This window comes from Podarcis raffonei, chromosome 2 (genome assembly GCF_027172205.1).
Source record: "Podarcis raffonei isolate rPodRaf1 chromosome 2, rPodRaf1.pri, whole genome shotgun sequence".
NCBI classification, from domain to species: domain Eukaryota; kingdom Metazoa; phylum Chordata; class Lepidosauria; order Squamata; family Lacertidae; genus Podarcis; species Podarcis raffonei.
Window position 1 is genome coordinate 42,340,185 of NC_070603.1, and position 17,679 is coordinate 42,357,863.

At 44.1% G+C, this 17,679-nt stretch overlaps 1 protein-coding gene across 6 annotated transcripts in view; it reads left to right on the forward strand.

Annotated features, from left to right (window-relative positions):
* Positions 1–367: 367 nt before the first annotated feature.
* Positions 368–17,679, forward strand: part of SHISA6 (shisa family member 6) — a 265,194-nt gene continuing 247,882 nt past the window's right edge. For 4 of the 6 annotated variants that reach the window (XM_053376213.1, XM_053376214.1, XM_053376212.1 and 1 more), the window contains exons 1-2: positions 369–520; positions 1,035–1,958. In XM_053376213.1, coding sequence (XP_053232188.1) covers positions 1,303–1,958 — 656 coding nt within the window. In that variant the 5' untranslated portion in view covers positions 369–520; positions 1,035–1,302. Of the gene's footprint in view, positions 521–1,034; positions 1,959–17,679 lie in introns of all 6 variants that reach the window. The other 2 variants (XM_053376210.1, XM_053376211.1) reach the window with 1 other exon arrangement.

The following is a 17,679-nucleotide window of genomic DNA, read 5'->3' on the forward strand; positions in this document are numbered from 1 at the left end:
ACTTGTGGACACGCGCTCCCCGCCCCCCCCGTGCCGCCTTACTACCATTCAGTTAAGGAAGGTGGCTCCAGCGAGGGGGCCTTTTGCCCGCCTCCGGGCGCTGAGGGGAAAAGGGGGGGAAAGGAGCTTCTCTCGCCAGTCCTGCAGAGGGTGGCCTCTGTGTGAAGAGAGCCCGAGAGCGGGGCAGGTCAGGGGGTCTTTGGGCCTCGCTCCCCCCCACCACGCCGAAAGGCGGACTCTGTCCTGAGGCCCCCCCCCCAGCTCCCTCGGCCGTCCGCCCCTGGCGCCGCGGGGCTGCGACTCCTTCGCAGGGGGCCGGGACTGGGCGGGCCTAGAGAGGGAGGCAGGCGGGAGAGGCGGTGGCTCCTCGCGCAGCCTCTAGCTGTCCCCGCCCGCTCGACAGCAGCAGCTCCTCTCGAGCCCGTGCGAGCAGCGGCGGCGCAGGCAGCTCCGGCCAGCGCTCGGCGACGAGGATGCCCAGCCCGGCACCTCCGCAGTGCTCCCGCTCCGCCCCGGCATGGTGAGTGAGGGAAGGCAGGCAGGCAGGCAGGGGGGCGCGCAGGGTTGGCGGGCAAGGGCGAGGGAAGAAAGAGAGGAGGGGACGGAAGGTGGCCGGCCAGGGCTGCGTTCCGCGCTGCCTGCCAGCCCAAGGGTCGCTGCTGCTGCTGCTGCGGGTAGTGGTGCTTCTTTTCGCCAGAGACGGTGCCAAGGGAATTCCCTGCCCGGTGAGCTTCTGGGAGCTGTTGCTGCCCCGCTCTCCGCTTTGGCACTATTCTGTCTGGGCACAGCAGCCACACCTGCCTGCCCTCCTCTTCTTCCGTGGCACCCATACCAGCTTGGGCGGGAGGTTTTCCTTCCACACCGAAGGCGACCCTCTGCCTGGATCTCTTAACTCTCTGGCCTCTTGGAGTAGGCCCCCTTGGAGGGGCAGCTGCTGCAGCACTCCCTGGCACGTCGACCCACCCCCCCCCCACTTTCCCTTGCTCATTTTCTCCTGGGCCAGGTAGCCTCTGATGTCCTCTTCTCTCTTACAGCCCGTCACAGGAGGAGCTGTGATCAGGTCGGGACTTTCCGAGTAAGAAGAGCCCATTCTTGCTCTGAAGCAGCCAAGTCGTGCCTCTTGCTTCTTGCCGGGATGAAGAGGCATCTCCAGAGACGGAGGATGGATCTGGGATGCTGCCAGTGAAGCGCCACCGAGGAGCGCCTGATTCCTACCCCTGTTCACCATCCATGGAGTGGCAGAGCCGAGATCCTTGACTGGGCTGGGCAGAGCCCTCCCAACTTTTGCTCCTCCGGCTCACCATGGGGTGGAGGCATCTCCTGTTGCTTCTGCCTCTTGCCCTGTACGCCTTGGCACTGCTGCTAACCACACAGGCAGCTGGGCCCCTACGGACACCCAAGGGCAACCGGACACAGGGGGCAGCAGCCCCCCGACGACCTTACAAGCCGGCCAAGGAGCAACAGAACCAGACGCTAGCCAGCACACCACCATCTCCTGTGGCAGCTGGTAGTGGGGGAAACCGTGGGCGCAGTCCAGCAAGGGTGCCCTCCAACGTCAGCGCAGGCAGCTCTGTGCCAGCATATGAGACATGCATGGGCTACTACGATGTGAGCGGGCAGTGGGACAAGGAGTTTGAGTGCAACAATTCCCAGAAGGATTTCCGCTACTGTTGCGGCACCTGCTATTACCGCTTTTGCTGCAACAAGCGCTCTGAGAAGCTGAATCAGGATAGGTGCCGGAATCAGGGCCCGCGCCCCAACACAGATCTAATGACCCCTGCCACCAGTAACGATGGAGCTGGAGGTATACCCAATGGGTATGACCCAAATGAGGACAACACGAATGCCACCGTCTACATTTCATGTGGTGCCATTGCCTTTGTTGTCATTGCAGGCATTTTTGCCAAGGTGGCCTATGACAAAGCACGGCAGCCACCGCAGGAGATGAACATCCACAGGTGAGAACAGGGTGTGGATTCTGTACCTATTTACCTCCCCCACGACCTATGCAATGAAAATGCATTAGTGAGAGTGAAGTATGAGCACTCAGTAATGACGGCATCCTACAGCATGGGAAGAATCCCCCTTTCTCACAGAAACACAGCTACTTCCCTCACCTTAGGTGATTAACAGTGGCCCAACTTTTTTCTCCTTATAAATGGGTTGGCTGTATTCCTTGATCTTCCATAGATCTCTGCTGTCCTGCAGGGAATGGAAGAAATAGTTCTCCTTAGGGCACTTGAGCCAGTCCTTTCACCTGCTCCACAGCATAGTTCCTTCTGTGTCCCAAGGAGCTAAGTACAGATGTAAAACTACTTTCTGGAAGAGATTGCCCCATATCCAGGCACCATATAGATCCCAAAAGAAATTGCTTTACATCCAAGTAAGAGTAAGGAGTGGAGAGAGAGAGAGCCAATCTTTCTTCCCAGGACAATTGCTTCCTTTGCACAGAATCTTCTTGCCTCCATATGGAGAACCATATATAGAGCCTTGCATGTTATACCATACATTCATATTTCTTCCCTTTTGTATTCTTGCTTAGTGAACAAAATAATAATAATATACCATTTTCGTAACAGGGACAGGATATGCTATTGGGAAGTAGGTTTTCATTTCCAATTCTGGAAAAGGAGGTGGCTTAAAACACACACATTTCTCTGCTCTTTTAGTTTAACACTGGGTTAATAAAACAGACATAATGAACAGAAGTTAATTGGTACTGTAAGTGCAAATGTTTAAAATGGGTCTTCTAATAAGAAGACTCTTTATAATGGATTCTGAACTAGTTACACTGAGATATGTATGTGGAGAGGGAGTTATGTTTTTAAAACTACTTACTCAAACTTGGATTACAGAGAGTTACAAAGGAAAATGTATGCATCATCACTTATAACAACTGTGGTGGAATTTACTCTGCAAAGAAATAAGTGTTATCTTTAGGCTAGTTAGGCTGGGGAGGAGAAACAGAGAATCTTCTTATCTGAGATTCAGCTAATCTATATCTAGCTGCAGTTGGGGGAGCACCTTCTAAATGGATGGTGTAGGTGTCTCAATTCTCCAGCAATTGTGAGCATTATTTTATAGGCCAATTACCCTAACCACCTGGCAAGTCTTACTTCGTAGGCTTTGAATCTAAGACCTTTAAATTTACTTCTTCAAAATCCAAAGACCTTTAAATGTGCTAACTGCAACAATCTTGATAAGGTCCTGAAATTAACAGGTGTTTAACCTTTTGTAATCTACCCCCATCTCTGACGTTTCCTTCAAAACCTCCATTTCTTCCAACCTTGTATGTTGTATCTACCTTTTGGCCATTTAGATTATTAACTTGCATTATCTCCACAGCAAAGCACAGACTTACATAATACCAAGCAGGCCTTAAGTAAGGAAATAGCTGCCCACAGTCAACAATGCTGAATGTTTTAAAAGCACAAATGAGGGAACCCCCTCCTTTCACATTTCAGCACTGCAGCTAAATATTCACTCTACATGAATGCACTATTTTCTATGTGGCTTTTGTTTCATATTAAAACAGGCTTCACTATCTTTTCACCCTCTTCAGACACCTCTTCAGATAAACACAAAACATGGACAGGGATTTTCCTTGCACCCATCCTAGTTTGTCTGTTCAGCACTGGACAGTTCCCTTTATATTGGTTAAGCTATACAAGCAGCTCATTGGGCTTCTGTTTTACATCTCACATGGGTTCCATCTGTTCTCCCCAAACTTAAACAACTGTTGCTATCTACTATAACTATTCCTCTTGTTCCTCTTTCCTCCCTCCCCTTTGCCACCTGTTCATCCTTCATCACTCAACAGCCCACCCAACCCTTAGTATCTTGGCACCAATACATATTCACTCCCTGGGTTCTCTGATCCCAGTGTTCCCCCTGGTACTTCCTTGTGGCTAGCACTCTGTGTGCCCAGTTACTTCTTGTTTGTAGTGCTTAAAAGCTAGAGAAAAGGGAAAGTTTTCCTTCTCCCACGCTAACTGCAACAGGACTCACCTTACTGTGTCTGTTACCAAGCTACTCTTGTCACATACCCCATGGTATTTTGGGAAGGAGACCCATCACTCTGCATTTTGATAGATTTGTTTTTATATTGTTTAAATTCTACTATAGTTTAAATACTTTAAAGCTATTATCTTTTATATGTTTTTAGCTTTATTTATTTTATCTCTGTTGCTTTGATTTCTGTAAGCCACCTTGAGTGCCAGTCTTGATAAAAGGCAAGATATAAATAGATACAGTAATAATAATAATAATAGTAACCTTGTATTCCTCCCTCATTAGCTGCAATCATAAGCAACTATTCCAACTCCTTCTATTTTTCAGCACTTCTGGGGTATTATAAAGTAACACCTGGATGCCAAAAATGACACACAGTGGGGTTTTTTCAAAACGAGAAGGGTAGGGAGTGTTGCGTAGCAGGAATACATTTGAAATGTGTAAAGTCAAATGTGTGCCCTTCATTTTACCTCTGTGAATGGCCACCACCTCTCTCCAACTGATATCCACCATTGAGGCAGGACCCCAGAACCATGCCAAATTATTAAAGTTTGGGCATATGTGCCTCACAAATGTAAGCATGTAAAATAATATATATTGAGATATATTTTAAAAATATGCAACAAGAACAATCTTCCTAACAGAGAGAAAAAGCTGTCATTGCACAACTATCATTAATTTAAGTCATCAGTTAAAGACTGTGTTTTGTCAAAATACTTGACCACAATTTTTTAAGGGGAAGACAAGTGTTCTTCCCCTAGCTGCATGGAATACCAGCATGCCTGTAGGTAAATTCTCAAGACAGCCCCCATCCCTGCAAAGGCTCCATGTATAGTCTTTTTTCCTGATCTATAAGACCTAAAAACAATTTCCTTTAATTTCTCTCTCTTGCCTACTATCTAATATGCAGTGAAGGGCAACTAACTCATCAGTTGGTACAAGTTATCACAGCTACACATACACCACACACTGAATCCGAACCTTCCTGACAAACCTCAGCTACAACTGCAATCTTAAGGTTTCTGTTCTGAAGGGTTATGCCAGGACAGAGTTTGAATCTAGAACACTCTTGGCTCTTAGTCAATGCATTATGGTTGCTCATACTTATGCCACACACACCAAAATTGACATAGTCAGAAAATGGGGGTCAAAAATGATTTTTATTGCAGTTTGGATAGAGTCTTGGTGGCTAGCAGAAGCTGAGTGCATGCATCTTTGGCGTATAATACTGAAAGAGGCTCTTGTTTGTTTCAATGGCTGTTCTGCTGAAGCCAGCATGTCTCAGTGAACAAATGACATCTCTGATGAATTTGGAAACCTAGCACATGTTCCTCTTTCCCACATGTTCCTTTTGCTACATATAATGCCAGGGGGTTGGAGACCTCCCATTAAAATCATAGGGAGCCCTGTCAGCCCTGTCTAAACACCTCTTGTCATTTCTATTCCTTTGAAGTTCCCATTTGCTTTTTTAAAAGATGAATTCTAAATTGTGAAATGAATCACCTGTATGGAGATGAAGGGCATGAAAGAATGAATGACAGAGTGAGCGTTTGGGGGGAGGGATGACTTCAAATATCTTTGAAAAGAGTTGATTGACTTTTATTATTAGAATATAGTAGATGACAAAAGATTATGCCTTTCAGAGACGCTTAACCTAAATTTGATCAACAGTGGCACAATGGTTTAAATATTGTGAAGCACTGATCCAGCTTTCCAGATGGGGTGGGGAATCTCTTCTAGCTCAAGGGCCACATGCCTGTGATGGGCAGGGCTAGAAGTGGGAAGAGCAGTGGATTTGACTCTTACCTTCATACAGATGTTCCTCTACATTCCATCAAGAGGCTTTGTGCATGTACATACAGACATCTATTTATTCATGCTACCTCCAGACAAGCAAAAGACACTGTTACAGTTCAGAGATACATGGCATCCGGCAAAAGCACTTGAGGAGGACACAGAGTAAGGTCAGGGGAGGGCATGGCCTTACGGCATTCCCGAGAGAGAGAGGCCTAGATGGCCACATATCTGAAGTTCTTCACTCCTGCACTAGGGGCTGCATGGCCTGTTGTTTGTCTCTCTTTTAAAGGTGACAAAACCACACCTGTCAAGGCATGACAACTCTTGATACCATGACTAGTATGCTCCTGTTTCCCACAGTTATGCACAGGTCTTGGGTCTCTAGAGATGACTAAATGGTGAAAAGTTGGGGGATAGGAACAGGAATGTTCCATCTGTTCTTATGAGCTCTGATGGAATGTTGGTGATGCAGATGGAACAGGGAAGACAGTAATGGTTGGTTGTATTCCAAACTGGGTTGGGGACTAGGCAGCCGTCCAGCAATTGCAAGCACCTTTTCAGATTCAAGTGTGTGATGAATACAATACTTGCTGCAAATAGCACAATGGTTTAACTTAAAACTGTTTTCTTAAAAAGGGGGGGGACGGGAGCTCATTATATGCCCAATGCTGTTTCTATAGATTTTAGTGGGAAGCCCTAAATTGCAATGGATTTCACTTAGTTTAGAATTTGATAGAGGGCATGTAGGTACTGCGACAATTCTTATTTAGCTCTTTGAGGAAGCAGCATTAGCTCAGTGAGAGGAACTTCCAGATGGATACCAGGCTTTTTAGTTGCTTATGACACAATTGCAATCTCATCTGTGCATGAAGAATTGCCACTGCTGGTGGGTCTTGTGAAGAGTGCATTTCACAACTAGAAAGAAAAACTTGTTTTTGTCATTTTCTTTCTCAAAAAGCAACACTATCCATGTTCTTGGAGGGTGGCATTGCCCAATGAACATTCAAGATGATTTAAAAAAATAGTTATAAGTGAGATTAGTTGGCATAAGTCTATGTGCATATATTTCTTACTATATCCAGGAAGGGTTCCAATCTATAGAAAACATAATGTGGCTCAAGTGTCGGGCAAAGCATGGATTGTAGTTTTGAATTGCCTAGAGCAAAACAAAGAACTTCTAAACAATACTAAAATTTATTTACAAAGGCAAAATTTCAAGCATATTAAAAGAAACGTAAAATAGCATCCTGAGCATTTCACCAATTTCATCTACATTTTTTTTAAAAAAAATTGGGGCTCCTATGTCAGTTGCATAAACATAGCTACCTTTTTCATTCAGTCAGATTGGATGCAAAATATATGGGGAGAAATCATGTTCATATTGTCATAACAGGTGGGACTCTACAGTTTCTTCTCTTTTCCTGGGGCATCTGTTCACAGAATCATAGAATTGTAGAGTTGGAAGGAACCCTTTGGGTCATCTACGCCAACTCCCTTCAATGCAAGAATCACAACTAAAGAATCCCTGACAAATAGCCATCCGACCCTGTTTAAAAACTACCACCACGTCCTGAGGTAGTCTCTTCCACTGTCAAACAGCTTTTACTGTCAGAAAATTATTCCTAATTGTTAGTCAGAATCCGTTATGGTTACTTGCTTAACCATATTCATACATTTTATTTAACTTACTTCTGACTACACAGGTACTTATGGCAGGGTGAATTTTAGAAGTCTTTTCATGCTTGTTGTTTGGTGAGCACAGATCATGCAACCATGAAGGTTTCCTTTTAGCCTTCATGTTCTGCAATTCCGAACACTGCTGTTAGACTTTCCCCAGAGCTTCCCCCTCCATAAAATGATCTGGATTCTAAACTAATTCTGCCACTGAGGCATATAGCCCAGAAATAGCTGTGCAATGATCTTGCCCAAGTAAAGAAGAGATTTGTATTTGTTGCCTCTGTCATTTCTGCCTCTCTCACACATGTTAGTTTAAATAGTGGGACTTCAGCCTTGAGTGGATTATTGTAAACAGAGTTGGTCTGCCTCCGAATCAACGAGTGTGTATGTGTGTGTGTGTGTGTGTGTATACCAAAATGTGCTCTAAATCAGGCCCCATGTGTGTTGTAAGTCCGCACCCGAAACACACAAAACACCCGAAAACTCTTAAGTGCATACTTTGATCTCACCATACTCCAGTGATACTTGGTGGATATTTCAGGGTATGCTGCATATTTCTGGTGTGGCTATGGATGGAACACTGCACACCTTATCTGTCTTCCTCCTATCTAATTAATTTCCCTGAAATGTGGCAGCTTTATATTTTGCTGTCTCCGAAGTTAGGTTTTCATCTTCTAGTACTTACCGATGTTGCTTCCTTTTCTCCTGCTTCTGTTAAATTCATATTGAAGCTCTTGTTCATGTTGGCAGATGCTTCTGGGATTCCTCCAAAGCACAAATTCTTCTGTGCCATGAGCTTTTGCTCACATTTGCATTAGCCTGGGCCTAGTGCAAATCCATAGGTCATTTTTATATTAGATGTGCACTGCTGCACAACAAACCCTGGTGATTTTGCATTTAACTGCAACATCCCTATTTTCACTCTCAGGAACAGTGTTGGCAGCTGGCTGCCTCACATCACTCAGCATTCCTAACTGGGCATGTATTGTAGTGATCGGCAGGAGCCAACACTTCAGATGTAGCTTGAGAGAACTGTAGTATTTTTCTACCCAGAAATAAGTTTGAACTCTACCATTTTGCCACATAACAATCAAACTCGCCTGTAAGTGTGTTACTCCTCTAAGCCATTCCTTATGATTCTTAGCTCCTGTAAGTCATATGCTGATTTATTGTTAGCCATGATTTGGATATGTGTGACAGAGGAGATGTTGGTAATTTACTGGCTGTTGGATTTACCTTTATCACCAATTGTAACTAGAGATTTGTGGGGGGGGGGGACAGAAGTCCTTGCCCATGTAGAAACACCAACATACTTTTATTTCAGGAATGTGACCCTGGCCTCCTAAACATGTACTGCCCACAGCCATCACACTCAGCTGAGATAATTTTAGTTGCCAGCTGTGTTTTCATTTCTGTTGCTAGAGTTTGGTTGTGTAATGTTGTTGTGGACCTCTGAATTAGAGTTGCATTTCTGCGATGGTCTGTGTACATCTCTCTGCAGCATCCCTTACTTGAGAGTCTAGTTACAGACAGGATCCAGGAACAAGAGATACTACAACAGAAATGCTACTAATTTTGTTGAGCCTGCATTTTTGTTTTGGGTCAGCCTTGATTTTCCCCATCAAATTATTCTTCCCTGTCATGCACAAGCACCTACATACGAGAAGTAATGGCATCTAACCATTAGTGAGGTGCATTTCAATGGATTTCTATTAATTTCCTGCCTCTATATAGTGCACCAAGCTAATAACATTACAAGCTGGAATTCATTCAGAGCTTTTTGAAGCTTTGCTAATTAGGAGAAAACCTGTCAGTGCCAATGGGGCTGCATTGGTGTTTTAAAGAAAACTCTGGCTCCATCCATCGCTTAAGCTTTGCTGAGGTCTACACAGTCACAGGAATCTTCCTCTCTCACACCCTGACTGAATTTTATAGTATAAGTTAACGTTCCATAGCCCTTTCCAGTTTCCTAGCCAAAAGCTGCTATTTCTACACAGGAACACCATTGACATATGATGCAAAGTGTGTGTCTTTTGTACCCAAGAATTTCAAATAGAAAATGTAATTAAAAAACAAAAGTCAAATGTTTGGAGTGAGCAATGCTTGATGTCAACTGGCCATACTTGCATCTCCACTAGAAAGGCACCTGCTCTTTCACATGAGGTTCCCCTTGGTGTCATGCTTCAGTCTAAACAAACAAACAACCAAAAAATCCTTCCAGTAGCACCTTAGAGACCAACTAAGTTTGTTATTGGTATGAGCTTTTGGGTGCATGCACACTTCTTCAGATATGCTTCAGTCTGTTTGTCTTCTTTACTAACCCCTTTTCAAAGTGACAGTGGCTCTTCATTGTGCACACTTATTATGATACATGAATGTGAGTAATCTCAGTACTTGAACCTGCAGCCCACTCACTCGGCACGTACATTGTGAACCACCAACGTATGCCCTTCTCAACAGCCATAAGCAGGATACAATAGTATACAGACAGATTCGCAAACAGACACATGCACGCAGAGCTCTAAAGCCTGAAACACGCACCATTCAGTTACTTTTTATTTTTATTTTCACAAATGACATTTTATAACACGTGCTTCCAAATCCTCTCTAGGAAACTCTCTGTAACACCGCAGGAAATGCATAGATGTGCCTATACGTTTGGGTTCTGGAGGGGAAATGGAAGAGATGGGCAGGGAAGTGGGGCATTGAACTGAATATCTGCTTCCTGTGAAGTGTGGTGTAACATGCATTCAGGAACCTAGGAAGTTTTCAGCACTGTGCTGTTAAAACCGATGAGTATATAAACCAGGCCAGAATCAATTTGACAAACGGGCTGCCTGCTTGGATAGCATTTTGAACTTTCCATGACACTCGGGCAGCCTGAAGATGGGTACCAGACTGACCGATGAATGGCAGATAGTTCAGCAAAATCCTGACAGCCTGTTCCTCATCCCCCCTCCCTCTGTGTCCCACGGGAGATGCATCCTTTCAGGTGAGCTGCCCGGTTGTCTGCATGAATAAGCTCTGACAGCCTCTTGCCTCTGGCCAGGCAGCATAAAAAGTGAGTATAGGAAGCCACTGCTATCTCTTGGAAGGCTGTGATGGATTTCAGCAAGCTCACCACCACATAGGCCCAATTCCAGCACATAGATTTGCATGAAGGGACTCTTCCTACTCAAGGAGGGCTTGGTTTCAAATGAGGGCAATTAGAATACTTTGTCTTTGGTCCTTGGCTTTTCCTGAAGTCTTCTTCACAAATTCACACAAATAGTGTGATGTCTTCTTCACACTATTGCTACAACCGAGCAATCTCTCATGTCAATATACAGTGTAGATTCTTCCTCAATGAAGCAGAATCTTAGTGGGGCAGTTAATGGATGCCCATGGAGACAATAGGCAGACTATGGTTATTCACAGAAACAATCCTGTCCCTCTCGCAGTTATATGGCAAAGAGGAGTTGACCAGTGATAACTACTTATTTCATGTGCATCAACGATACACTAATGATAGTCATTGGTGCCAACTGCTCACATGTTTTGGCACTGAGCAGAAGGTGTCCTATGCACTGTCCTTACATTAATCTATGGCTTCAGTCATGGGTATGGGAGGGATGCAGTGCAAATGTTATTGCCCACCCAGATCTGGGTGTCCTTCCACTGAAAGGGCTGCCACACAATAGTTAACTGTTCTGAGAAAGGTAGGAGCAGAAGAAAGATATTAGACTATGGCTTGTGGGTTTTCACTGTAAACAGCTGGTAAATGGCTACATCTGGACTCAGAAATTGCAGCAGAGTTCTGTTGTACAAAAGGTTACATCCTTCTCTGTGGGACCCTTTGGATTGCTAATAGGAAGAGATTAGCTGGCACCCTCTGTAAAGTACCCTGACTCATCGTGGGGAAAACAACAAACATGTACCAGAGGTGGGAGAACGGAGTGAGAGGCAAGGAGGGGATGCTAAATAAGTTGGAGAGAGAAAAGAAATATGCTCCTATCACAATTATCAGGGTTAAAAAAGGTAAAGGTAAAGGAACCCCTGGCCATTAGGTCCAGTCGCGGACGACTCTGGGGTTGTGGTGCCCATCTCGCTTTATTCGCCAAGAGAGCTGGCGTACAGCTTCCCGGTCATATGGCCAGCATGACTAAGCCGCTTCTGGCGAACCAGAGCAGCGCACGGAAACGCCATTTACCTTCCTGCCAGAGCGGTACCTATTTATCTACTTGCACTTTGACGTGCTTTCAAACTGCTAGGTTGGCAGGAGCAGGGACTGAGCAACGGGAGCTCACCTCATCGTGGGGATTTAAACTGCCAACCTTCCAACCGGCAAGTCCTAGGCTCTGTGGTTTAACCCACAGTACCACCCGCATCCTGTTTATCAGAGTTAGGGTATCTTAAAAAGAGAGGCATGGAGCAGTCTGGAGATACAAAAGACATCTTGTTACTGAGAAGGGGCTTATCTATGGACATTAACCTAAATTTGCAAGGTGATTAGAGGTGTTACCTGGATCAGTTAGGACACCAGGTGCTGGAGGATTAATTAGCCTCATGTACACCTGCTCATGTTTGTGGTTTGCATTGTCCAATTGCTTACCATTATCTTTTCAAGGTCAGTGTTACCTTACCATGATCAGGTTTATACTACACCTGTTACCTCTGATTTGTCACAATGATAGGTGTATTCATTGCTCTGATCAAGGTAGATCACACAAACACATAGCCTTGGGGGCATGTACAAAGTTCCAGCTGAACTGATCTTCTCAGCAACAACAGCCCAACTTAAGTCAACATAGTTATCTTGCACCCCGGCATTAGAATTCAGCTCCTGAGGATCTCACTCAAAATTGGATGTGTCATGATGAGCTATTATCTGAAGAGATGAATGTGCCTCTACGCCAGCCTGGCTCTCCCATCTGCTCAGATAGGTGAAGCATCCTCTTAGGCAAGATTTGTTTTTCTGATCTAAGATGTATTATTGGCACAAAATGCCTTTCAGTTGTGTCATAGCTCAAGCCTGCAGCGCTTACGCAAGTAAGTAGGCTGCCTTTGGCTCCTGTTGAGATGAGGTTGGCAAGATCAAGCCCCTCATATTTGGTTCTCATTCCCACTGCTCTCTCCTGCAGTTGGGAAGCAATCAGCTGAAATGTTGCGTGTTGCGTGTGTGGTAGAATAGACGTATCCATCAAGCGTGCATGATGTCAAACCAGGGAGGAGTTTGCTTCTCTTACTTAAGGTTATTGGTGGCAGGGCGTGTGTGTGTTGGAAGTTGCTCACAAACATCATTGTGATTTAATTAGAAAGCAACTAATCATCACGCGTTGGGTTTGCATTTGTTGTTCTGTCTTAATGCCAAACGATACAAAGTGAGGAAGGAAGTGGCATAAAGAGAGCATTTCTTATTGGCTGGGCTACAGAATGAGCACATGCAGTTTGATAGGTCATTCCTATGGCTGAGCAAGCCCGAACCATGGTTTTGCTCATAAATGTGGAATTCTGCTGACACAGGTGCTGTGCTCCCCAAGCTGCTTGGGACAGCCTCACTGCCTTCAGTTCAGATACCAAAACAAAATGTAGACTGCAGCTGTAGCTCCACTTGTGTAATCTAAAGTTGGATGGTGCAGCAGAAAAACGAGTATTACAGGGAAAGTATTTCAATAATCAAGTGTTCTTTTCCTGAATTAGGCTCTTCACTCCCCGCCTTTACTATCTGTCACCTTTGGTTAGGCAGCTCATCTCCCCAATCATCACTTCCTTTCCTTTCCTTTTATTCCATAAACAGACTAACATACTATTAGTTCAGAAGAAGGGTGCAAAAACGAGCTTTCCTCCCCTTTTTTTGCTTAGCGCTAAGTGATGTTTATCTTGTTTACAGCAGTGGTTAGTAAATTGTTCTATTTCTCCTGTAATAGTATTGTGCTTCATGTGAAAACCAGCTCCTGATGCATAGCTTTCTCAACACAGGCACAGAGAGGGAGAAAATGTGAGGGTTTGGATGTCAGACCATAGGATTCTACTTTGTGGACAGACAGTAAGCAAGAGAAATGCCTTCCTTCTCAGTGATGCTATGCATTAGTATTCCCTTTGCGATAGTTATTCTTGGTGAATGCAAACAGGCTATCCAGAAAGACAATATGGGATGGAACCATACAGAATCCAAGCGCTGTGATTTGCTACATGCCATTGCTGCTCTGCCTTTACCAGCTAGGATCCTCTTGCCAGTAGTTTAGATCCTCTGGTACAGCTCCTCAGTGGATCACTTCTGCAACCTAACTTTTAGTTCTCAGCCAAGACTGAAGGCCTTATTCCCAAAAATACCATTATAATACCAACTTGATGGGAACAATGAAAGCCATAAGGAATCACCAGATTCCATAAATTTGTTGCATTCCAATGTCTATTCTGTAGCTACTGTGCACTTACTTCAGCCCATGTCCTTTTTCTTTTTTGCATCATGGCAACTGCCAATAATCTTATTTTGCTCCTCAGGTACTTCTTCATCCCATTGTTAGTCTACTTGGGAATTAGTCATGCCATACACCCAAAGACTGGGCATGCAGTGTTAAGGATTTACTCAAGCAATCAGTGAAGACATGCCCCAATCATAGTTTAGCTTTTGTAAGATAGTCCCACAAGCCCCAATCAAAGTCAAGTGTATGGTATGATATGGTATTGTATACAGTCCATGAAGAATGGCTGTGGTGATTATCTTGTTGTGAAGGGTAGGCATATTGCTCTTCACTCCTTCCAAAAATAATTCAGGATAGAAAAGTACTCCAGATTTGGAGAGGAGAAGTACACTATTGTTAATTAAATAGAAGACACTCACATAAACTCCACAAACAGTGGGATATTGATATAGGGGGAAAGGAACCATTGCCAAGGATGATGATTGTTTTAAAGACTAGTTAAGAGCCTGTGTGCTGGAGTGGTAGAGCAAGGGAGTGCTCAGACTAAAATTGTCATCTAAAACTTCTGAAGAGACACAAATTGGCAATCATAGGGAAGCAGTGAGTTGTGTCATTGGCACTTTTTATAACACAGGCAATGCCAAACAGGTGCCTATGACTACTTTCATGAATATATTCCACACAGCAGTCACAACTGATATAGGGAAGGGATATGTCCTTGCAACAGAAGTGCAACACGGATAAGAAAGTGAGGCTGGACTGTGCATCACCGATGGGAAATGATTATGTATTCATTCTGTTAAAAATAGATAGTCATCTAGAAATTCTCTAAGGCTGCAATCCAATGCACACTTACGGTATGTGTGGGAAAGCCTGATTGAACACAGTGAAACTTACTTCCATGTAAACATGCATAGGGTCTGGCTGCATGACCACACTTGTGGTACTGATGAATATGGTTTATTGACTGCGATTCCTGCATTGTAGGGGGGTGGGCTAGATGATACCTGAGGATCCCTTCCAACTCTGTTCTTCTGGTGGACCCATCTAGTCCTCAGGGTTGTTGGCCTTGGCCCTCAATGATTCCCTAAAAGAAGAGGAAAGCAGCTTTGGGAATGGAATAGCAGGAGGAAAGGGGATACTTAGCCCTTTCCCTTCCTGCCATTTATTTGTTTCATAGGAACCCTCTTAATTATTTTTCTTCCATTAAGGAGAAGATACAGCCCCCATCTTTTCCTTCACCATTTGGAAAGCAGATTGGGGGTGATGTTGAGTAGAAAAGTGGAAGGAAGTGGAAGGGTTAAGTAGTCCTTTCCCTAATCCATTCCTCTGCTCTGTTTACATCTGCCTGAGGCTGCTTTTCATTTAAAAAAACAACCACCACACAAACCACTAGGGGAAAGAGGCACACAACTACATGTCACGTGCAGTTTGGCCCTGCGATTCTAACATCTCATGGGGATATTTCTAATTAAACCTTTCCCCTTCTGGAAAGTGTGTCTTATCAAATATGTGCACTTATAAATAAATATATGATGCAGCTCAGCATGGTGCAGGTGTGGGATGTAACTCTCAATTTGCCTTCAGGTTCTACAGCATTCATTTCAGGGTTTGTTTAAAAAAAAGAATCCTGCATTTTGGGACACAATTTGTTTTTTCCTCTGTTTGTTTATAGCATCTATGGGAAAGTTTCACAAGAAAAAATGCTTTACATTACACTACTCTACAAAAGGTGCTGTCTGCACCTCAAGGTTCTTGGCTTGTGGGGCTCCTCAAGGTCCTTGGCTGTCTGCTCTTCAAGGTCCAGCTTGTCCTTGGAGGATTCTGTGCCTGGTACCAGGTCAGGGCTAGGCATGACACAACTTGGGTGAGCATTTACCCCAACGCCAACATCTCTTTCCTGAGCAGCCATTGCTACTTCAGACACCAGTAGTTTACCGGTATATGTGAAGTTAAGACTTCTTTGCTCCAGGGTGCATAACTTTACACATGTTTACATTGAATCACATTTGCCATTTTAATGCCCATTCACCCAGTTTGAAGAAATCATTTGGGGGTTCCTCGTTATCCCACCCTGAGCAATTTGGTGTCAACCACCTCACTGCTCACCTCCAACTTCAGATAATTTTAAAATCAGCACTGGTCCATATAAAAGCACTTGTTCCAATTAGGCAAAACCTTCACATTTCACACATTTCAAGATTTTGTGACAGTTCTCATCTCCAACATGCCAAACTGCATTAAAAATGTTTTAATGTAAAATACATTTAGAAATACATACATATAGAGATAAATATCTTGTAACTACTAAGCTTACTTGGATCTTTTGATGGACTCTGGGTTGTTGTTTGTTTTTTTAAGTCCAAGTCCCTGTCCACATGCTTATTGATACTCCCAATGAACTTTAAAAGGATAGTTAGGCAGGAGCAAAGTCTGCCTTCTACCACTAAGCCATAGTGCTTCCCCTCTTATCAGCTTCTCCTCAAGACTGCATCTCCTTCTTGGCTCTCATCATTTCCCACTAGTTAGCCTGCACTCCCAACACTGCATATTTGTGGGGTAGTATCCATCATAGCTTGTCTTCTCTGGATTCTCTGCCATGCTCTTGCACCCAAATTTATATGTATCTGAAGAAGAGATGCTGACTGGCAATGCATCCTTCAATACAAGGGATGCGTTCTTTGGTAACAGAAAGCTTGTTCTTTTGTGTTCTGCTCAGTTATAGTATTTCTGTGCGTTCTCAGGAATTTGATGCCACAGATGTGTGGTTTTGATATGAACCAGTGCACAGAATTTGGGTTACTGTGGTGCAGATTTTGATTTATAGACTTCACGCAACCAAGAGAACTGATGCTTGCAATTCACTCTCATCTCTCTGTCCTGCTGTGGACAAGTCCCAGCGCCATAGGACACCACCCTACTGCCATATCTTATCATTATAGAATTATAACTGTAAAAAAAGGAGACATTAAGCTGTCTTTTCCTTCAAGGCCATCAGTGAACTCAACACTTTGAAAAAGTTGAAGGAAATTTTTGGCACTACTCTTGTTATTTGTTGCTGATTGTGCATGTGGCTGGTGCCCGAGGAAAAGAGTGATTCATAATCTTGAACCTGTCTAAGAGGGATTGAAAAAGAAAAAGAAAAGGGGGTGGCTAACATGTTCCACTCTAGAAGTTGCTGGACTACAGCTCCCATAATCCTTGACCATTGGCCATGCAGGCTGGAGCTGAAAGCTGTTTGAGTCCTGAAGCAGCTGAAGATCCAAAGGAATACCAGCCCTGATATAAATGAGCTGTTTCTCGTACAACTTGCAGGCTGCAACAATAATGCATTAAAGAATCCCATTGTTTCCCATCCTTGCATTGGTAACAGATTGACTCTAGGCCTGTTTCCCCACTAGAGAGAACAGAGCCTATTACATTGTATGAGCATTAAAGCCTCTCCTACTGCTTCCAAGCCAAACTCTCTTACCCTCTCCATGTCATGGAAGTCTTTGTAGATCTTGGCTACACAAAGAAAGCAACCTATGTGTTTCCTTCCACTCCTGTTCTGCGGAGTCTAAAATTCTCACAGATGAAATATCATTCAAACATCCACAAAAGCATCTCACTGTGGGAAGAGTCTTGATGTATTTTTTTTTTAGTGCTGCAGCACTGAATGCAGATGTACTTTTCACAAGGAACCTGGATATCTTGTTCATCGCAATCCAGGTCCTAATAGGGTTGTGTTTGTTAGTTACTTCAGAACTTTTCATGAAAATCAGCATCTTCTGAAAAGCAGAACAACTGT